Source organism: Anopheles cruzii, chromosome 3 (assembly GCF_943734635.1).
Source record: "Anopheles cruzii chromosome 3, idAnoCruzAS_RS32_06, whole genome shotgun sequence".
In the NCBI taxonomy this organism is placed as follows: domain Eukaryota; kingdom Metazoa; phylum Arthropoda; class Insecta; order Diptera; family Culicidae; genus Anopheles; species Anopheles cruzii.
In genome coordinates, this window is record NC_069145.1 from 16,921,591 (window position 1) to 16,936,772 (window position 15,182).

General features: G+C 50.4%; 1 protein-coding gene across 1 annotated transcript; it reads right to left on the minus strand.

The window, feature by feature from the left end:
• Positions 1 to 12,846: 12,846 nt before the first annotated feature.
• LOC128269953 (abnormal spindle-like microcephaly-associated protein homolog) lies at positions 12,847 to 14,034 on the minus strand. The gene is made up of 2 exons (XM_053007356.1): positions 12,994 to 14,034; positions 12,847 to 12,933 (listed from the first exon to the last, which is right to left on the minus strand). Exons 1-2 carry the CDS (start codon positions 14,032 to 14,034, stop codon positions 12,847 to 12,849), a joined length of 1,128 nt encoding a protein of 375 aa, XP_052863316.1.
• Positions 14,035 to 15,182: the final 1,148 nt, after the last annotated feature.

Genomic DNA, 15,182 nt, shown 5'->3' on the forward strand with positions numbered 1-15,182 from the left:
CTCCGTTGAAGAAATCTACAAGCCGTGTGTCCTTTTGTCCCAGCACCGTAAGACATTTCGCACTCGTCGATGGTTGCCTGCCTCGTGGCGTTGCTTATCAGCGTGTTTCATCATTATCCTACGCCCAGGAGCCACGGACCGCGAACCGCGACTGTGGAGATAGACTTTCGCGCCAGCGACAGACTCATCCGCACATTAACAGCCTCCCGTTGGTAGTAGTAACGTACGATAATCGCAAAGCAATTGTAAACTGGTTGTTTTCGGCGGGCGGTACATTCGCCGGTGGTCCTGCGGAGTACCGCCGTCCGTGTAAAGCTCAACGAGATAAGAACCGAGAACGCGCGGTGTGACAAGCGCCTTAATCCAGCCAGTCAGTGTCGAACGGCTGGTGGTCGATTTAGCTTAAGCCGACGGACTGAGTGATACAACAATCAACATACATTACACTTTTAATGTAACGTTCTGATCAGTTCTGAGTCGATAATCGTACCATTTCGTACGAGTGTATTAAAATTTTGCGAACGTTCTGCAACAACTCGTTCTATTTGGATCATTTGACCCATTTACTGCTTAAATGATAACAAAGAAAAGACACAGCCAATCGGTTAACACATGTCAAACAAACAGTCCCAATGAATTCGAATCACGCTGTAACCCAAAATTAGGTACTTAAAACCATGCTTAACTTCGAAAATTTAAATCCCTCAAACGGTAGCCCGGTTTAGGCAGTTGAATCGGTTCGAAAAAGCGCCAAAATGTAGGCAATCTGAAACTGTTTCGATACCTTCATCTCAAACCGCCTGAAAGTATGCAGTTGGAAACACTTTATGTGTCCTCTTCGGTTTTTTTAAGCGACAAGCGAAAAAGAGGTTAAAAAAATGTGAAATAACAGGAAAATCTGTGCCGTTGGCTTAAAAACACTGCGCACATTATGAGATTAAAAAGAAAACGCTTTTCCGATGAACTGACATTTTCCGAGCTCTGTCAGGCCGCGCGCTCACGTTAATCGTGCAGAAAGAAAGAAAATCGAGTCAAACGTGCAGCAAGCGAATCAATTCACATTTTTTTCCCGTTGGCCGTTGACACTGTCGATACAGGAAAAGAGGGGAAACAAACGCTCTTTCGCCCCATGATTAATTTGCGATCGGCGCGATGCATCATCTCCATGGGAATGGCACCTCGGAGTCTGCCAATGGCAGGCGATGCATAAATATTCGCATCGCAGCAACCGTTGGCGGGTGGCGTTGTGGCGGCGAAAGCGAAAGCGACCAAAAAACGGTTCTACAAAACGGTCAAAAAACGAGGCGGGATGACCTCCGCCGGTGGCGGTTGTGTGTGATGGGATTTATGTTGAAATCTGACGCAAATGCGACATTTAACCAGCGCCAGTAAATTATCGGCCCGGCCGAGGCCGTTTTTATGGGTTACCCGCGGGCGGCGCGGGTGGCTTCATGTCATAAAATTATTGTCAACTCCAAAAAAAAGGAAACCATTCTCATTGCGCGCAGGGGTCTCTACGGCAGTGCATTTCCATCGCCGCGCTTCGGTTCCGGTTCCGTTCCGGTTGGCTGACCACTACGCCCCACCGTCACCACGCATCGCTGCGGCGCGGGGCAGAACACCGCCATCGGCAGGACCACTACCGAGCGACCGAATCATGTTTCGTAATTTATTTTCACGCCTCACCGGCACCGTTCAAATCTGTGTTTAAAAGTGTAATTACTTGTGCCGTGCCATGGTTGGCCTCTATTTTTTTTTATTGCCCTCTTCCCTGTTTTATATCCTTTTCGGGGGCCGCCGGGATCCGCTCTGATCGTCGGTATGTGTCCTTGTTGTGGTTGTTGGCAGATTCGGTTGATAATTTTATTTGATTAACTTTTCGAGGCTACGACCGGAACCCGGAGGGGTTTGCCTTCCACTTGGTCCACTTGGTCCTTGCTTCCGGCCCACGCTGGAACGGAAGTTTGAAATCATAACATGTCGGGGCTCCTGTCGGCGGCTCACGGAAATGATCTGCCCCAGCCAGGTCCTAACGGGGTTGCTTCTGGACTCGGAACACTACGCGCGTGTGTGTGGGAATTCCGGGCTTCGTGTTTTTGGGGTTTCCGATTTCCCACTCGTTAGCTGCGTCCGTCAACCGGGAGTGCAGTTGCACATTGCCACAATCGAGTGCACACAAGCCGCCCACCCACCTAAATGAAGTCCTGTTTTGCCCGTTTTTGTTCGGCAGTGTGTTGTGGGAGCGATCGGTGATCGTCGAAGCGGAGCCACCGACATCAGGCAGCAAAGATGTTGGGGGCAGGACACCCCAGGACGATGGACGCGAGATTTGATTTTTCCGTTTTGTGGTTTTTGCTGTCCCGGACTCGAGATCTCGGCGCCGGTAACGGAAGGGTGATTGCGTTGATCGGTGTCCGTGCAGCTGGACACGTCGTCCCGTGCGTGGGAAAGTGTACGTTAATGTTCGTAGTGGGGCCCGACAGTTGGCAGTTCCAGTTGGTAGTTCCAGTCCTAACTATCATTCGCTTCTTTGGCTCCTTATAGTGAGCCCCCACAACTCTTCCTGTGACATCTTCCCGTTTCAATTGATATAAATAATGTGTCAGGCCTTTACCGATCCTCAGGACTACCACAAACATCGGGAGATCTTATTCGAACAGAACAACCTTCACAATTTATGATCGATCAATAATCATTCCTTATTGGGTTAATTTAATGGGTTGTAGCATTAAGCATAAACATTGTGTACAAAATTATGTTTACAGATTCACAATTAATAACGTAAGGCTATGAAAACGTCACTCTGACCCACCCGAAGGTGCCTTATGGGACCTTCCGCGAAGTGTGTTCATCTCAACGGAGTCAATCCAAGGAGAACTCCGAAAATTGAATTTTCCCCGTGAGTCGCGGGAGTTATTGGCCGTCGTGTGAAGCTTATCGCCAAGTGAGAACGGATCGTCTTCGTAACATTATGCTGACAAAAGAAGCATAAATCTACCCGTGCTACTTTCTCTCTCTCTCCCTCTCTGTCTTCCAGATTAATCACGTCACAGCCGTGCCAGTCGGTCCCTGGTCACTGGTTAGCATAAAACAATGCCACCAGAGCCAATAGAACCATCGGAGAAGCGCAGCCCAAAGCCGCGCCACTACAATCTTACGGTAAGTTTTAATGATTTTGTGCTGATAAATGGCCCTTGCCCTTGACATGATCATGTGGCCCCTACCGTAGAACGGGGTTTTGCGTGCGTCCATGCGTGCGTGCGAGGGGGGCTTTAGCACCTCGGACGGACAGTGAGCATAAAAGTGCGCGCGAGAGCGAGCATAATCGATGCTCTCGGGAGGAACCCCTCCCGGCCAACATCCCGACTCCAAGCTGGGATGATGATGATGATGATCTACGCGAACCTTCGGTGCCTGACGAGGTGGTGCCGATCCTCGCGCCGCGTCGCGTTGCGTGCGTTCTGTGCGCCAATCAGGCCCAATAGCGGAGAAAGATTGATGAGCCCCCCCGGCCTGGCCACCGCCCCCCACGTGGCCCCACGGCCCAAGGGGTGACTAATGGTCAAAATATAATAAATTTTATTCAATAAATTAACAGATTTTGATGATTCTTGCGGTCCCGTTTGCGTGTATGTGTCGGTTCCCCAGGACTGCTTGACCCCGCCTTTTACCGGCTGAACTCTCGGTTGAAAAGGAGGATGGGGCATCCCCAGGCGTTGCAGAATTCCCTTTCCCTTCCTGCGCAGGGTCCTGCAGCGAAACGCGCCAAATCATCAACCTCGAAGAAGAAGAAGGTGCAAACTAATTTGTGGAAGCTGCTAACTGCACTTGTTTGCCGAGAAGCTATAGGTGCGCCGGTGTCAGCGTGTGTTATGATCCGTTCGTTTCGACCCGACGAGGGGGGACAGTGGGCGGCCTCAAAACAGATGCGTTGCGCTTGACTTCGACCCACCGAGAGCGTTCGTTCGAGGATCTCGACTGCCAGTGAGTCCGTTACAGTCGTTGGCAAGTGTAGCGAATCAGATAAAACTAACAGCATCGCGATTGTGAACATAAAAATAAGGTTTTGTTTACATCGCCTTAGTTATTATTGACCATCAATTGGGATTTTAGAGCGAGTTTAGTCGAATTCATAGAACTTTGCATTTAAATCAAACCAAAAATCTTAAAAGAAAGAAAAATATATTAATATTTTATAGTTTATGATAAATGAGTCATACTTACTTTTAGATGTCCTTCGCCATTAGACAAATAATTCTCCATCATATTATACACCAAAAGACAAACGGAAAACTGGGAAATAATAACCGAAACAAAACAAAATAAAAAAAAACACTAAAACAAAGCTAAACAAGCAAAATTGAATAAAAAAGAATGAAATAAAAACAAAGAAAATAAACAACACAATAGAATAGAACCAATTGAAAAGGTTAAATCGGAATGGGACACCGACGCAGCGCCGTTCCGGCTGACCGTAATCAGGAGCGCCGCCGTGCCCGGCAAAGGTCATTGCAGTTGTCCCTCGGGGTGATGGGTGGTGTTGTGATGAAATTATCATTCTCGCACCTCTTCAGGCACCGGCGGGGTCTGCCTCGGCCGTCCGTCCTCCGCCATGCCTTCATCCGAATGGTAGGCAAAAACAGTCCCTTAACGATCTCTCTCGGTGCTTCCCTGGGACGGTTCCCCACCCCCCACGCACCGCTGGTGGTGGCATTTTTTAGCCTCTTCCCCTTTCCGGCCAGTCGGTCCGGCATTGTTACGGGGTCCGTTCGGTCCTCGCTGGGCAGCCGAGAGTGTGAGCGCGCGTACAAATCGTTTTAAATTCGAGAAAATGATAAATGATACACGGTAATGAATTTATGAAACACTTCGTTTGCTTTCGGGCAGCGGGATAGCCCTACCGTGGGTCCTGAGCCATCGTGTCTCCGTCTTGCCCTGCGTCGTGAACTGAACCCGTGGCGGCGGATGATGCGCCGCGGATGAGTAATGATTGACGTCTTCCAATATCGGTTGCGCTTTCCGGGGTCCGGGCTGCGCTTCCCCTTGGCCGGTTCCTACGGTTGTTGTAGTTTGATTGATCTCTGGCCAGCGCTCCGGGGCACACGGCGCAGCGCAGTGCGGTTCGCATTTCGCTCGTTACGGTGTGTCGCTTTCTTCGAAGCCCTCTGCCGAACCGAGGCTGTCGATAATGATGGCGATGGCCGGGGCTCGTGGTCGGGGCCGGGGAGTGAGAAAAGAGATTTATAAACATTTCAATTAGAAATAGAGTCCATTAATTGGATTTACACGCCGTTTTTTCCCGATGGTGGGCACCGTTTTTTCCCGTTGTCTTCTCTTTTTGTCTTCTTACGTCTCCCGATATGATCCGGACCGGCGCGGAGAAAGGCAATTGATGCTCCGCAGAGGGGTCTTGAGTGGTTTTTGTTGAGTTTTGATCGTTTCATGATATCCACCGGACACGGATGCCACGGAAAACCAAGATCTGCGCCACTCGTTTGTTTCGTTTATTTTGTTGTTCACTTTTTGTTTTATCATTATGGTTTGTAGCTTTTGACCCTTTATCGATTTCATTGTAACTGATGGGACTTTCTTTTGCATTATTTCCTCTCTAGTTTGCAGTTTTAACCTATTTTAGATCTTAACTGGCTTCTTTCATAAAGGAAGTGGACCTAAACAGTTTCCCCAACAAAAGATCACCTGCCCTTTGGTCCACCAATGGTCTCGGCTGGTCGTTAGAAGGAAGGTAAACTTTGCGAACATCACTTGGAGCGCCAACAGACCTCCGTGGTGTCAAAAATCTCTTGCCCCAGAAAGCGGATCGTTCTGAGAGCCTCATTCCGTGCCACGCTGCTCACACAGCCGAACATCGTTTATCTTCGTTTTGTGCCTCCCGGACCTCAGATCTGTCGGCCACGGGCTCCTCCCGGGGAGTTGGTGGGGTCCTAAAATCTTCTGCCTCGAGGCACGAGTGTGCCCGGCACCCGAATAAACGGTACCTCAGCTTGACCTCTCGCGGCTGGGGTTCGCCCATCGATCGGTGAGTCCGGTCTGGTCCGTTTATTAGATTAGGACCCCTAGTTGATCTCTGAGCCGCTCTTGGGGCCATAATTAATCTAAGTCCGTGGGGCGGTCAAGCTAATTGTGGCCGACTCGTTCTCTCTCTCTCTGGCCCGGGTAGCGGATCATCGCATCCCTGCCGAGGCTGTGGATTTTTCTAAGTCCGAAACCGGAGTCCGGAGTGACAAATTGACCATTAAAATAATTACCCTCGATGCGGCGGGGGGGTTGGGGGACACGTTTCTAGTTGGAGTAGTGCATCTGGTCCGGTTTTTTGTTTCGGGTTGGTCCTTGGCGTTTGGCGAGAGGTTACAGCCACACCACCCACCAGCCCTGGCGCGCAAAGGGTGCTCCGTAAATCATAATAATCATTAAACAGCAATCCACTACCGGCACACACACAGTGTGCGGGGAACCGCGTGGTCCTTTCTGGTCCCGGTCGTCCGTCCAGCATATCGGCAGGCGGCATATTGTTGCGCCGTGTTCCGCGGAGGACGCTCGCCGACGGAACGGAAGCAAAAAGTGCATCATTTAGCGATTCCATTTAGGGGCTCACTGTGCGCCATTTTGCCTGGTCCTGGCCGGTGCTCTGGTCATTATGTTAAGTACTTAATAATACCGTTCGGGTGCCTTCGCGGACGCGCGTTGTCTCACTCTCTCTCTCTCCCTCGTTAGCGGCACACTTTTTTCCTCCGTCCCAGTAGTGCCCCACTCGTCGGATGATTAGTGAAGCCGGGAGAGATGCTCTGGCTGGCTGCAATATTTATGAACAACCTTCACCTGAGCCCCGGAGCCGGAAGTCGAAAGTTAGTCCATTTTTGGTGGTCGTGGATTAAAAAGTCCCAAACAGTACCCGGGGCCGGGCGCACCGGCGCGAAGATTAACGGGAGGCAGTACTTAGGGGCTAGGATCGGCCGCCCGGGTGTGTAATCGTCCTGACAGGGAATTAAACCGCCTTTTTGCACCCTCGACTGGTGATGCTCCATCGCTCAGCTGGTGCGGTTCATTATTTTTACGGTTAAGTACCGTTCCAGCGTCAACAGCTCACAGTCTTTCGCCGCTCAGGGATTAGAGTTTTTGTGCGCGTTTTTTTCGGGACTGGCACTTCGCCTTCGGGGAGTCTAATTACTTAATCAGTTAAGATGATCTTTTGTACGTGCGGTTGGTTCGGTGATGGTCGATCGAGTCGAACTCGTTTCTAAAACGTATGCCAAAATTAGGACAATATTTTATAAACCGAGGCCGCCGAGTAATTCCATTAGCAAATAGGTGCCACTTCTGGCATGGATCGTCGCCTCGCCATGGAACGGCTCCCACGGCGGAATGATGCATATGTTGGAGGACGCCACGCGGCTAATTATGGGCCGAACTTTGTGGGCCAAGGAGCCCCGTGGCACGGGGAAGTAATGCATCTTTGCTCTTAACAACAGCATCAACACACAGGCCTCGGTCCCAGCTGTGCTCCTCCGTGCAGCCATTTCGGGGATTAATCTACGCTCCGTCGGTGCGAATCAGTGAGTTTCCTTCGAGGGAGAAAAGTCGTCGGCATCATGGCTCTTTGAAAGTTTTCACGTTTAAAAATGGGTTTGAGTTAGAAAGAATTGTTTCAAACTCTAAGCGCATGTGAGCGTTGAATATTAGCAGTCTTTAATTACTAAGATTAGCGCCAAAGACAGTCCCGTGTGCTGGTAGATGACTGCGGCGAAGGCCTACAATCGAAAATAATAAACAAGATCATTACAAAAAATTATTCCATTGCATTCACTAAAACGTTAGTTATTCTGTTACTTTCTCTGGTTGTTTGGGAACTTAATCTGTTCTACTGCCGACATACATACCTCTGTCTTCAGCTCAAATTGTTTTCGATCTTTTCCTGATAAGTTTCACGAGTTTTATAATTAATTGAAGCTACTTGGGGCAATCTTGCACAGTGACCACGACCAATGACAGCTGATCAAACAGACAAAACGTAAGACAAGTAATGACCTATTGAATATTAAAATCACATTATTAATTTGTGGCAGTTCTCTCTAGAGGTTAAAAATAACACGTTGTAGTTGAGAGAGTAAAGGTGTTGATATGATCTTGGATTAAATAACGGGAAAACATTCTTTGAAACATAACGTAACAATTGAAACAACATAAAAAAACTAAAAAATGACTGTCTTCTCTAATGATGCAGGAAGCGAGCTAGTGTAAGCTGGTTGTTCCCTTTTTTTGAGGATAATCCCTCAAGAATGCACGTGAAAAATGTTACTCTCAGTTTCCTGCAATGAATTCCTGCGATACTTCCGACAACTTGCCGACAGCATCGGACTTACTTACGATCGGCTGCTCTCTCAGACGAAACAACTCAATTAATAACCAGCCGAAGGAGGAATGCGCTTCATTTGGACCTCCTTAACCGAACAACTTCCGGTGGTGGTTAATCAATAATCTACCCGGCGCCAACCGTATTTCCGGCGTCCCTGGTGACAGCCGCTGTCAAATCAGTCCTCAACGTTCCCGTGGTTGGCCTCAAAAGTATGTGCCGTGTGAGGGTGATGATGCCTCTACACAGAGTGTCTCCAGATTTGATGTGATCGACTCGAACTCGGCCGATGAAGATGTGGTCCCCTTTTCGCCATTATCTCAACGCGATGCGGTGGCGCCTCATCAACCGGCTGTTGGCGTAGGGTCCCCGAGAGTCAAAGTTTTTGATTTCCGGAAGGTTTTCGTGGGAAGGAAACGATGCGCATCCTTGCGGTAAGCTTATCGCCCAGACAAGACCGCGCTCAGCGGAGTGCAATTTCTCAACTATCGTCCCGTTCCGACGGTTTTACGAGTTCTTCGGTTCCCACCGACGTCCTGCGAGGGGCGACGGTGTACTTGAAGTCGCTTCCTGAGCGTCTCCTAACCGTTTTGCCTGCGGGCGTGTGACCTACGGCCTGCTTCCGTTTGGTTTCGAACGTCCCGACCCGACCCGACGTCGGACCAGATGTTTCGCTTGGGCTTCCGACTTCCGCGGATGCAAATGACACCGTGAGAACCTGACTTCCCACGCGACGCAGCGGAGGGAAGACATTTCGGACCCCACTTAAGCGGCCCGGGGTAGCGCCTCTTAGGCCGGAACGGAAAACGGCGATTGGCACAGATTTGACGTACGAGAAAGACGGGGACTTTCGGGTTGGTCAAAACCGAGAGTACCTTATGGTCCACTTCGGTATCGCTTCCAAGAGTCCGCACTGTCCGCAACTGTTGGATTATCCTTCTACCACAAAGGCCAGCGAAGGAAGTCGGCCAGTAGTGGAGATTCGAAACCAGAAATGTCGCCAACCGTCGCTAACGACACCCCCGGGGTAGGCCGGGAAGTGCCGTTGGGACGGGACGGAATCGGGTTCAGGAATCGTAAAGTGCGTCAGAACAAGGAGCGAACCTGGAACGGAGAAGGAATCCTCGAGACCCGGGGCATCGAACAGAGCCGAAACCGTCTGCCTAATATGTTAATCACTTTCCGGTGTTGGTTTCGGGCGAGTGTCAGGTTACGGGACCGGACGGTCAGTGAGGCTCATGAGACGCAGTTTGTGGCTGAAAGTGTTGAGTGTTTTTGCTGGCGTAACGTGGTTATCGTAAACATGCTCTGTCACATTTGGTTACCTCGGTTTCTTCTGCTCTAAGTCTTGTAGGATGCAGTCGTTGATCATTGACACGTATTTCTGGGCTAAACCTGAGATGTACGTAATTTTATGTTTAATAACTATAATTGGGATAATTAGTAAATTAAAACTAAATAATAACATAAGAGAAGATAAAAAATTACGGAAGTAAAGAAAACAAAGAAAATTTGAAAAGTAAAGGAATAGTTCGACAATAAGTGAGAGTATTAATCCACACAAAACAAACGAATTACAAAAACGAATAAACGAACTTAAAAACTATGAAAGGAAATCGCACAACGCACAGCAACAATCGTAACAACCTATTTTGCTGTTTGCAATCAAATCGATTAGTTCCGCCTAATTCCTCCTCTGAGCGGTGAAATCCCAAAATATACGACCCGTTAATGGGTGGGCCTCAGTTGTAAATTGTCCACCGTTTAGACCGCGGGCCTGCTATAATCCTCCCAGCTGGTGGTGCCGGTGGCGGGAGGCTTCCCATCTCCCGGGCGTCATCCTCCGACCGGTCGCGAACTCGACGTCGACAGAGGCCACATCACGGCCACACACAATGTAATCAAAAATCAATTTAAACCCGAACGGCGGTTCGATTGCATCGATGCACATCGCACCGCATCGGCCATCCGGGGGCCCATCATTCCGCAGTGGATAGTCCCTCCGAAAGCCCGCGCCAAAGTGTCCGCACGGCGGTGGTGGTAATGTGATTATGAAACATTTATGAGTTCCCCAAGGGCCGGCCAGATAACAATTATCACGTGCCGCACCCGGAGCGTATCGTGCGGTGTTCCGGATGTTTGCACGCCCGAACGCCTCCCGTGACACACGGTGGTGCGTAGCTCGCGGGATTTTGGTCCAGCCAGCCAGTGTAGGTCATCCATCTTCAGGCCATCATCGTCATCGCTGGGCACTCGGGGTCCGGCTCGGCAGCCGATGACAGTGGTGCCCCGCCGTTCCATAATTACATTCCGGTTGACAATGATCGATCGAAGGGTCCAACGGGGGGCGCCGCGGTCCGAAGGTGGTATGAATTTTTGCGGTGAGTGATATCTTTTATTAAATTTTACAGATAAATTTCAACCTGCCAACCAACCGGTAAAGTGGACAATGGCACAGTTGGCGTGCGTTACGCAAGGACACCGGCGGCCGGATGCCACGGGGACCACATTCACAGTGGCTGGCACTAAAGGATGGCTCGGGCGCGCCAGTATGTGTTTCAAATAAAGGCTTTTGTAGCCGGTATTGAATTCCACACCATTCCGGTGACCAGACACAGTGATGACACACGGACACACGCCAATAATGAGCCGCCATCGTCAACCAGAAGGGAGCATTTTAATTAATCCATCTAATTCCAGCAGGACACTGGAACCCGGGGCCAGCCATTTAGCGATGACCAAACCCTTTTGGGAAGAATTGAAAAATTGAACCCCATTCGGGGGACGCGTCGGATGGGCTGCGAACAGGTTGCAGCCCTCCCAGCCAGGAAGAAGATGAATTTATGGCTCAAATGTCCAACGGCCCAACGTAACCGCACGGCGTCGTGTTAAGAGATTACGATGCCATTGGAACAAATTTATGCGTTTCCAAGTCGAAAACAAGAACACCCGAGGTTCGTCGCTCAAAGTTCGACGGTCGGGCTGTTCCAGAAATAGTTCCCCAGTGGCCCAAGAGCTCTTTTTCTCACGTATGCCTCGCAATTAGCTTGCAGCCACAAAACTAGGCCCACCTACACATGTGACGGTAATTAGTCGATCCTGTCGTAAATCTCCGGTCGAAGCGCTCCGGAAGTTGGGCGACAGAATTGGTCCTTTCGGGCGTTTTTTTTTTACCTCACTCTCTCTCTCTCTCTCTTTGTCTGTATTTTGGGGCTTTTTCTGTCTTTGTTTTGTATTTTGGGGCTTAGATAATTCTGATTTGACACCGCGGACCAGTTCCGGGTCACGTCAGATTTTTCGCTGCTTGAGGCATTACCACAAAACGGCACCACTCGGATCAGTTCCGTTGATGGCACGACTGGACACTGAATTAGAGGCGATGACCACACGCGATGTCCTAAGTAATCCCGGATTCCCCAGAAGACCATGAACACCTGAGTCCGGGGTGGGCATAATTTTGAACGAGCATTTGTTTCGCTCTGACCGCCCTATCCGTCGACGGCACCTCGGCCACGGTCTTCGGGGTCTGAGGTTTAGCGTTGTTGGTGGTCCTCACCCGGTCCATCCACTTGAGATGATCCACAGAAGCTCCCTCACGGGAGGTGGGCCAAAACCCAAATGAGAACGACATGTGGAACGAAGTCGTTGGAATGTGCTGTCAACGCCGCCCCAGTGAGCCAATGTCAACGTTTTTCCCACAAACCATAACACGGGCGGCGGCTAACTGGACATTGCTTGCCTGCCGAAAAACTGCGCCGTGGTTGGTGGTTCCCAGGAGGTAATTAAATTATTTATGTGCGAGCATGATACTCCGGCTTTTGGACGGCCTACAGGCGACAAGGTTATGGGTTCCCCCCCCAGCTGGGTCGCTTCTTGGTTTTTGCACGGTCCAAGCGACCAAAGGACACGGATATGAAAATGGAAATAAACTCACACGGAAAGTCGTAAACCGCGGCAGTGATGCGGTCCGCGTACCGTGTGGCTGGTGATGGCGGAGTTAATCGTTGTCTTTAGGTCTCTGTCCCGCTCGCTTGGGGACGTTCCAAAACGCATCATCTAGGTGTTTCAGGCCGTGAAGGACAACGCTATGCCTCGACCCCGAGATGGGCCGTAAATGCGTCAGCCGAATGATCATCAAATATCACCACCACCCTCGGCAGCTCGAAATGACAGCGCTACCTCCGGAGGTGTCCGCTTCTGCGAGAGGTGCGCTTTAATTAATGAAATTTGGACAGAAGTCTAGCTGGCGACAAAACAAAATGTTACTCCCAGGTTATGACGAACAGGAGCGGCAGTAAGATCACCGGCGTCGACTCTCTTTCGCGTGTAGACGTCGCGACATGACAAGATCGTCCCCCCGAGCGGAGATCGTGAGAAAGTACACCACCGAATGGCTTCCGGGAACAAGCATCGCGTCACGTCCAAGACGGTAGTGGCCGTCTGCCGGAATGCCGAAGCGCATGCTTTCTGGAACCGAGCTAGGAATCCTCTGGCGGTGCGCCGCTGTCCGCGGGTCGTGTGCTGTGCCGGAATCTCTTGCGTGCCAGATAGCCTCGAGCGTGTGACTGTAAAGTTTTGATGGCTTTATTAGTTCAGGGTCACAGCGGACCCCGTACGCCACTTACCTGCAGCAGTGTGGCCATCGCGTCGTAGGTTTTTGCCTTCTTGCGTGTCTGATGTCCCCGGATCACCGACTGTAGCAGAGTGGCGGCCGCTTCGGGATCCGGTACGGGTTGTGGTTTTGACCCCAGGCCCCGCTGAACTCTTTGCCGATGTCCACGATAGACCGATTGTATTAGCGTAGCCGCTTGCTCCATATTGGGGGTTTCCGGGGGTTGCTCGCCGGTAGGAAGGGCCCGGCTGACGGCCACGTTTACCAAACGGCGAACATCGTCACTGGGTGAGTAACTAAGGTCGGATTCGGGAGTTACCGGTTGGAGGACCTCGTACGCAAGAATTTCGGAACTAGCTTCCTTTAACTGTTGGCGTCTGCGGAATGCCCGCTGTATGATGGTGGCTTTCCGGTCCAGTTCCTGCCGCTTGCGGGTGTAGTACCCACGGTAGGCGGCTTGAATCCTGACGGCGGCGGTTTCCATCTCCTCACGGGTAGGTCCCGTCTCGGCGAAGATGGCCAGAGAGTGCTTCGCTGCCCGACGCCAATCGTTAGCTCCACCGTCCGGCGGTTGAGGATCTCGGTATGCGTTCCGGAAGTAGAACGTCCGATAGGCCTGCTCGATAATGGCCGATGCTTTTCGTGCTTCCGCTTCGCTGAAGTGACACTCCTTGATCAACCGATCGAGAACTTGACGTTCGCGAAAAGCTTCCCGTAGCCGCTCGTCATCGGTTCGCGTTTCAAAGTGACGGTGGAACTCTTGCCGAATACGTTTCACCGCAAGCTCGGCACGGTCCGCGTCAAAACCGACCGCTTCCAGCATGGCGACGATCTCGACACTGTGGTCCAGCACGTTGTCGACGACACGTTCCGCCAGCCGGCGATTCTCACGCTGGACCAGCTTCTCTTCGAGGTAATCCGCCAGGAAGTGGATCACATTCCTCGGTTGGGATCGCAGCACCTCACGGCTCATGTCCTCCATTAGGCCACGGAGGTCCTCCGGGATTGGAACCACCGCGCCGGGACTTCGTTGCTGGTGCAGGAGAAGGTTCATCCGTCCGATATGGCCCGATACCCGAGGAGGGGGATTCTATTTCTTCCACTTTCTCCAACAACGCTCGCTCGACTGATGCGAACGCAAACGCGAAGCTCACTGCGATGTGCCGGGTGCTTTGATTGACAGTTTTATTTATGTGCAGTTCCGTGATTAGGAAACAATAAACAACGACCGAAAGGCGACTCCCATTGCGCGGGGACTTGTTGTCGGTGGGAACGAATTTGGAGATTACGGACCGGCAAGCTAGGGAAGAAGTCCCTAGACAGTCACCCTTGTTACCGGCCAAGACAGAGAGCGGGAGAGATATGATTCCCGCCGGAAGATTTCGAAGGAGGATTCGGTTCGGTAGACTGTGTGAGTGAAGTGAGGTGTATTCGGGGAATTCATAAATATTTATTGAACATGATATACTACACCGGGCTGTTTTGGACATCATTTACATCAACAACGTACAACGATGTGCAAGACAGCAAATAGGATACTGTGTTTCGTCCCCGAGAGTGGTCAACACAGCATATTGGATGCTGATGGGACCTAGAATAAGGCCATATTTTGTGTAAAACATGCTTGAATAGTAGGAACAAATAAATAAAATTTTAGTTCGACATATTTCTACTTCTATGAACATTGACCAAAGAAGGGTTTAAAGTAGCCATCAAAGTAGACTTGGCGATGCAGAGGATGTTCTTCATGCTTTCTTTGCTTACTCCGCGATCCACGTGTGGTTGCTGTGATCGATGAATTGAGTGCAACAGACATCATTTGTCAAATAACACCAAAAGAGCTCGAAACCCGTTAGTCGCCGATTCGCCAACATTCGAATATAACTTTGTCAACATTGCATTCTTCGCACGGCCATTGTCCATTCGTTGTAAGTTATTCAAACCATTCGGAGAGTTGCTAAACAATAGAAGCTCACTTGAACTTGAAACGAATTTGTCCAAAAAATCACAACAAAAGCAAGCCTCCTGATACGGGATTTAATTCAATTTTTAATGCCAGAAGTAAACGCATGGCATATCTTTGGTCGCGTTATTTATGTCCTCAAAATCATATATCATTTCCTCGAGAGCGGAAATAGACTCTCCCACGTGCGGAGTGCGCCGGTGACCATAAAAAAAACTGGGGAGTGAATGTTTTTCCGG